At 40.5% G+C, this 7708-nt stretch overlaps 1 protein-coding gene across 2 annotated transcripts; it reads right to left on the bottom strand.

Annotated features, from left to right (window-relative positions):
* Nucleotides 1-1485: 1485 nt before the first annotated feature.
* On the bottom strand, nt 1486-3367 carry LOC141009415 (E3 ubiquitin-protein ligase TRIM35-like). 2 transcript variants are annotated; one of them, XM_073482038.1, is made up of 2 exons: nt 3287-3367; nt 1486-3190 (listed from the first exon to the last, which is right to left on the bottom strand). In XM_073482038.1, exon 2 carries the CDS (start codon nt 3069-3071, stop codon nt 1830-1832), a length of 1242 nt encoding a protein of 413 aa, XP_073338139.1. In that variant the 5' UTR covers nt 3072-3190; nt 3287-3367; the 3' UTR covers nt 1486-1829. The 2 variants fall into 2 exon arrangements, with proteins under 2 accessions (XP_073338139.1, XP_073338137.1); XM_073482036.1 differs by having other exon boundaries at nt 1486-3367.
* Between the last annotated feature and the right edge of the window lie 4341 nt (nt 3368-7708).

Here is a 7708-nt window from a genome sequence, read left to right as displayed (position 1 = left end):
TAGTCGTATGACTTCTGATGAAGAAATGCCTCCAGAAAATGAAAGAACACTCATCAAAAAGTAGGCTTAACCACTGATTTTTTAACCAACATGTTGTTTTCCCTCAACGTTGTTTGGGAAAGGCTTGTGTTCGCAACGTAACTGCAGTCTCATCAGTGATAATAGGTCACACCGGCCCCGTTTGATTATGATATCATTAGCCCTGTGGGTTTTACTGTGATGCATCTCCCATAAACTTCAATACAGCTGACACCACAGTCCGGTACCAACGCAAGATTCAGCACCGTAACAACCCTTCTTTCTTTTCAAGGTTACTCGATACCTTGGAGCCAGATAAAGTTTCAATAATTCTGGCAGACTAGACTAACAATACATGGCAGTCGCGCACATCCAGAACTGTTTAAGGCAGGTGCTGGACCAATAGAAGACGAAAACACGAACACTTGAAAAGAGTCTGCACACTGTAGCTCCCTTAATACACAACGACGTTTCTAGCAAATGCTCCTCTTCAGACTCAGCTGACATACAGAGACGACATTTTCTAGTTACATGCTGGTCACATGATGATATGAGTGAAACATGAGAACCATCTATACCAACCAGTGAAACTGAGTGCAGTTCCATATCAAAAATACACATATACACAGTGATGGAATGTAACCAAGTACGTTTACTCTAGTACTGTACTTGAGTTCAGTTTTGGGGTACTTGTACTTAAGTATTTCCTTTTTCTGCTACTTTATACTTCTAATCTACTACATTTTGGAGGCAAATACTGTACTTTTTACTGGCTATATTTATTTGATAACTTGCATGCTGCATCAGAACATTGCCATGAAGTTACTTTTGATACTTAAGTACATTTAATATCAGTGATTTTCACTTTTACCAGAGTAATATTTTAACACAATACCGTTTACCGATTCAAATCACAAAAATCAGCCCAAAACAGGCAGACTAGACGAACACATTCCACTAAACAAGCCCTCTGCCCCTGCACTCTCTCTGCTACTATGGAGATGGAGGATGACCAGTTATCAAGGGGGATGCATTTTGATCAATTTGCAAACACATCCCCCCTCAAATGTCCTGCCAATGTGCCTTCACGCAATTTCAAATTATGGGATTTTTTTCTAAAACCCCTTTCCAAAAAAGGTTGTCATGCTGTGTAAAACATAAATGAAACATTATGCCATAATTGCTAATTCTGTTTGACATGCACTCAGGTAAAAACAAAGACAATATATTAGTTATTTGTTTTACTTTACAACTTTCACTTTAAACTTTTGTAAATATCTGCTTGTTCTGAATTTGATGCCAGCGACATGTTGGGACAGGGGCACCAACACAAAAAGTTGGAATGCTCAAAAAACACCTGGAACATTTCACAGATAAACAGGTGAACATGTGATGATAGCGTCATGATTGGGTATTGTTAGGTTTGGCAAAAGAGGACCCAAATGCAAGACACCAAGACAGAGGGGGTAACAAACAGAAGGCAGGCTTTAATATCGCAGTTGGAATCCAAAAAATACAGGCAGGCAACAACGGGCTGTGGCAAACTGAGAGAATAAAGAGAAATACAAAAACTAAAAGTACAAACCAGGAAGAACCACGGGGAACACAGCAGCATTACATTATCCCAGAACACGAGTTTCCCACCCTGATCATGATGAAAATGGCTGTACTGTGCGAATACGTCAGTGTCCCGACTTTTTTGCAATTGGGGCTGTATTAAGAACTAACTGGTACTGTCTAAAACTGATGAGAACCACCAATTTTTTAAAAATCCTCATAAATCACGCTGACCTCACCAGCCTCCCTGAGCATTACAGAGAAATATCAGTTTGGCAGATTTTGATATCAGTAGTTTTAGCATCACCAGCACGCCCAACATTGAAAAATGGAAAGAGTTTCCCAGTGAAAGTGTCTCTGTAAGTGCAGATGTGAGTCATGTCCTCAGGGTCGTAGAAGGACACCTCCCCGCTCTCATAGTCCACCTGGACTCTGATCCTCGGGAGACTCCTCTCAGTGACTATCTCATCGAGACCATCAGTATATTTTCCATTGTCGTGTGATAAAGACCAGCTTACGTACTCTGATGTAACAGATATCTCTCTCTTCCTCTCAACTGACTCTTTAACCACACCCAAATGCCAAAGAGGATGATCTCCCACCTCCACCTCCCAGCTGTGTATCCCTGAGCTGAAGCCCACTGAGCCCAGAATAGTGGCATACTTAGCGAATCTCTCTGGATTGTCAGGAAGCGGCTGGTCTGTGTCTCCACGTCTCACACTGGTCAGATCGTCAGACAGATAGAGATCGGGGCATGCAGTGTTTGGGTCCAGAATGAAAGGCCAGAAGCGGACCTTGTCCTTCATCTTCTCCCAGACTCTGAAGGACAGGTTGCCCAGGTGTTTGGCCACATCTATCAGCGCTCCTGAGACCAGCTGTGGATCTGACAGTGAGCACTGAGCTCTGGCTCTGGTCTGAGTGGGTTTATAAGTGCTGAGGAATGGCACATTGTGTTTCTGCAGCTCCTCTTCAACAGCACAGATACTGTCTGACAGAGAGGAGATCTGGACCTGAATCTTCTTCATCTCTCTGATGATAGTCTGCCTCTTCTGCTCCTCTTCCTCCCTCAGAGACGCCAGTCTGGACTCCTCTTCCTCTTTCAGGAACTGGTGGAGCTTGTTGAACTCTGCTCTGATCTGCCTCTCTGTGGACAAAAGCTGTCTCTTGGAGTGTTGAGCCACTTCACTGTAGGTTTCCTCCACTTGTTTGTATTTCTCCCTCTTGTCCTGTAGAGACCTTAAGTCAGATTTCAGCTGCTCCTTCAGCTCACCGGCTGCTTCCTCTATCGGCACCAACTTGTGGTTGTGGTGGAGAGAGAACTCACAGACAGGACACAAAGCTCTCTGCTCGTCCTCACAGAACCAATAAGGGACTTCTGGATGTTTATCACACACCACCTCGTTCTCTTTTTCCATTTCAGGTGATCCAGTTTTCTGCCCCCCAGCAAAGGAGTCAGCCAGTTCCTTCAGCGTGAGGTTCACCGCAGGATCTTCCATTACGGGTTTTCTTTTACAAACTGGACAGTTTTTGCTTTTAGCTTGTTCCCAGAATTGTTGCAGGCAGCTTGAGCAGAAGCTGTGGTTGCAGCTCAGAGACACAGGATCTCTGAAAGTCTCTGAACACACATGACAGTTCAGGAAACTTTCAACGAGAGAAATCTTCTCAGCCATTCTCTCTGATATGTGAATTATCCTTTCAGAGCTATACTCACCACCAAATCCAGTCCCCTTTTTATATCACAGATTACAATCCTTCTGATGTGTGTTTACAGAAGAGATCTTTCACCCTGTAATGGTGTCTCAGCTCCGTTCAGAAATGTTGAAGTCGAACGGAAGTTTCACTTTCGTTTCCTGTTAGTAAATAACTGACAGCTGACATGTCATGTTCTTACCAGCAGATGGTGCTTTGTGATTAATTAACAGATTTCAAGCGAACAGTTAGAATGTAAACAAGTTTCATTTTAGGGGGGAAAGATGAAACAAACATTGCATTAACAAATGTTTGAGTACATAACTGCCAAAATTTCATACATTTGGTGAACATGTTTAAGACATGAACCATCATGTAAGTGCATGTGTTATACAACCCAAACACTTTGAATCAAAAATACACAGGCACATAATAAAACAAAAAAGCTTTGCATCTGCATTGTACACAAAATGTTAATGAATAGCATATATATATAAATTGAGAATAAAATACATGATTGGCTGTAATAACTCTCTAACCCTGCAGAGCGTTTACACAGTTTGTGACATTTTAACAAACACCATATTAGTTAAAAATTCAACAACAGCTGTGTCGCTTTGTCTGTAGATGTTTAACAGACCATCTCTGGAGTGTATGTGATAGTTCATCAACATTCCTGCCTATTCTCTGAATAACTTCTTGCTTCTCACTTGACCTATGCAATACAAATGTTCCACAAATTATAAACAAACTCATACAAACATCCATACATACTGCCTGTCGAACATGTGTGAGCTTTCACAAGAATAAATATTCTCAAAAGTTGTGTCGTATTCTATATTCTATATAAAATATATAGAATATACAAATATTCTTTAAGTATTCTCAAAAGTTGTAACCGTGTTACAAGTTAATCATCTCATTAAAAAAATATTATTCATGTACTGTATGTACTGATATTTAGCTAGCTGACTACAGTAACTCAACATCATTTACAAATCACGAGTGGACTATTGCCTTGTGCCTGTACTATAGTGGTCATTTTTTGGTTTAACTCTGTAATTTCAGCCACATATACATATATATGTGATGATCAACCTGCATAATCAGAATACAATGTTGAAAATAAATTGAGCATAAGAATGTTCAACAGAGATTAATAATTGATTTATAATTGATTAATTGTTTGTTGAATATGTGTTAATAATATGTGTGAACGTTTGTTTATGTTGAGTGAGTAGTTCAAGTTCAACAAAATCAATCTGAGATTCTGCTGGTATGTTCATGAATCACCACATACACTCTATATAATCTAAAATAATCTGTTCATCTGTAAAGTCTCTAAAGGCGGACTGTACAAATAAAGAGTTACCAAAAAATAAAAATGAAGAACTAGAAACAGTCTTGGAATTGGATCACACCAGCTGTGAAACCCGTCAACATGTTGGTGTTCTGACCCATGACCACTGAATGGCCATTATATTTGTTGGACCGCACCCATCTTCAATCTCAACTTTCATTTGGATCTCAACTACACGCTTGTAAAGGTTTGTTGACATCAAAACAAATGTGGGCCAGGGGCGTACCACCCAATGGCATCCCTTCTCGGACCACGGCCATCGACAACCTTGGCCCTCGTTTAGTTTCATGAATGTATCCTGCTCGTTGGTGACGCTATCGCAGTGACAAAGTCATTGAAACCACTTCTGTGGTAGTTCCCACTACAATATGTGTCTACAGGACCACATTTTGCCATAAAGACACACACACATTCAAAAGGTGAAAGCCACACTGTCACTGCTGGAAAAAAATACCCTTTTAAAATACAAAGTACAAAGGTATTCTCAGCGAAAAGCACTTGAAGTGTAAAAATCTAAAGTGCTTGTATTCCTTTAGAAAGTCGGCCCCTGTGACTGATCTGTTAGCTAGACTGATGCAATGTGTGAGCAGCATATGACTTTTGTAGCCAGACTAGATACAATTAGGTACTTAGTAGAGTGGTTGTGATATGATTAATTGAAAAAAAAAAAAAAAAGATTCCTCTCTCCGATTTTTGCTTTTTAATGAGAGACACTTTTTGCAAAGGGCCATCTTCATTATAAGATTATCAGATGTTAATGAGATGTTATCTCAGAGATGAGACATATCTCACTGAAATGTAGTGGATTAGAGTAGCATAATATGGATATTATGGTATATTAAAAATATACTTAGTTACATTCCACCACTGACCATAGCATTAAAGAATGAACTGAGGCAAAGAGCAAACCACTAAATCAAGCTGCAGCTATATTACTGCTGGATCATCAATCTGCATCTCATTTATAGCCATAAGATTTATGAAGTGCAGGAAAATTTGAGATAACCTATACAGGCCCTAAAATGAGCCTTTCTGTGCAATGAGCTTATTTTACACAAGGTGAGAAGCTCAGCAAATTGAGGATTACCGCACTTTGCTGCTCCCTCTGCTCTGTGGGAGTCAGCTGGGGTGTCTGCGCCTTATAAAGCTGCCATACCGATGCCTCTGTTTGCCACTGCAGCAGCCAGGCACAACTGAGTAGATTGAGGATACACTGATAGCACTTTATCTTCCAGATGACCTGTGAATCCCTCGCATCACTGAAGAGAAGCAGGGGGGAACTGGGGGGGAGAGGACATCTGGCGGGTGCTGGGTAAACCTGGTCCAAATATCCAACTTCACATGTTATCTAGAAGATAAAGTCCTTCCTGCGAATCTCGATCTACTCAGTAGTGCTTCCCCATGTGTCCCCTTGATGACCCGACCGTGCAGTAAGAAACCGGATGGAAGGATGGATGATGTAACATTTATACTGCCTGTCAGCCACCATTTTAGAGCCTTGTTGAAATGACCCGAAACAGCAGGTCCATTCAGTTTAGTGACTTGTTCTGCTGGTGTCGCGCTGCCTGGCAGCTAGGAAATTTGCATGAGAGATTAAAACTTTACAACTCATTAGCCATCACAACACATCCAAGTAATTTGTTGGACCTGGTGAGTTGAACATGACAAGCTAGAATCAGTGGGATAATCTCTTTGTCTAATGAAATTAGTCTGTCCCCTAAATTCACAATAACATACTCTGAATTTTGTAGCATACACTGAATTTTCTTTTTTTGTGGGAAGGTCTGTGCCATGCATGTCAAGTATGTATCTCTCCTAACTCTCTCAAAACAAAACCTTCTGTGCCATCTAGTGACTGCATGCAGACTTACATGATGGCTTCATTACCAGATATGTCCACTGGAGGGCAGCATTTGTTTCTAACAGTCTCATTTGTTTCATACAGGGAATATACAGTTTATATATAAAAGTGGAAAGCTCTTGGTTTAAGACAAAAACAACCCTTCTTTTTTTACCAGTGGTTTGATTTGTCAGAGCAGCTGGACAGACATGGATAGGGACAGGAAATGTGTCATGCTCTTCTACTCATCAAAAACTGGCTTATGAGCTTCTCAGTGGTCAGCAGGGGCAGACTGTGGGTGCAAGCTGCAGTTCCTGGGTGTGAGTGTGTGAACTGCACATGATGTAGGGCAACAGTGAAAATGAACATCCAGAAACAACACACTCTCACAGCTCAGGATGCTTTACTGTTGCCTTACTCCATGAAATGTTTGGGCTCGCACAGTGTTTTTAAGGGTGAAGTTCAAGCATTTTCAAGGTACATAACCAAAAATAAAGTTTACAGAATTCCTTTATGACTGCAGCAATCCATGTACATTGTCACTTTGTTTATTTTAATAAGAGCATGTAGGTGCATCCAAACCAAAAAACAGCTGCTGAGACAAAAGTGGGAAAAATATGAAACAAAAACAGCTCGCACACTGCAGGGCTCCAATATCCACTTATTCAATGCACCACAATATTAAATAAGTAGATACTGGAGCCCTGCAAAGCCTTTTTTTCACACTTTGTTTTTCACACTTTATTCTGCCAGCTGTTCATATTATCTCTCTACATTTTGATCACGATTATTCAAAGCAACATTATGTAGCCCCCCCCACCCCACCCCACAGTTTCTGAGTGCAACACCACTGTCATAAAGGTGCTAAACAAAACTCATTATGTCGTAACAATGTTATGTGTTGAAAGCTTGACGTTAACATGATCCTACCCTCTCACTGAAGTTTCATAGTGCAGAAACAAGTGATGGGGGCTGCGACAGAAACACCATTCACCCTATTACAAGACACTGTACCATGAAAAGGATTTTGAAGCTGACATTTTAAGGTAAAAAAGTTACATAATAATACTGTAATTAATAATGTTCCTTTAAATGAGTACATATTGGAGCCCTGCAGTGTGTGAACCATTGTTTTGTTTCACACTTTGTTTGTCACACTTTATTTTACCAGCTGTTGTTATTATCTTTGTATAATTTTGATCACGATTATTTATCTGCTGCTAATTTCAACACCGAGACAACAA

This window comes from Pagrus major, chromosome 15 (assembly GCF_040436345.1).
Source record: "Pagrus major chromosome 15, Pma_NU_1.0".
NCBI classification, from domain to species: Eukaryota; Metazoa; Chordata; class Actinopteri; order Spariformes; family Sparidae; genus Pagrus; species Pagrus major.
Note: the sequence above shows the minus strand (reverse complement) of the source record. Positions and strands in the feature narration are given on the sequence as shown.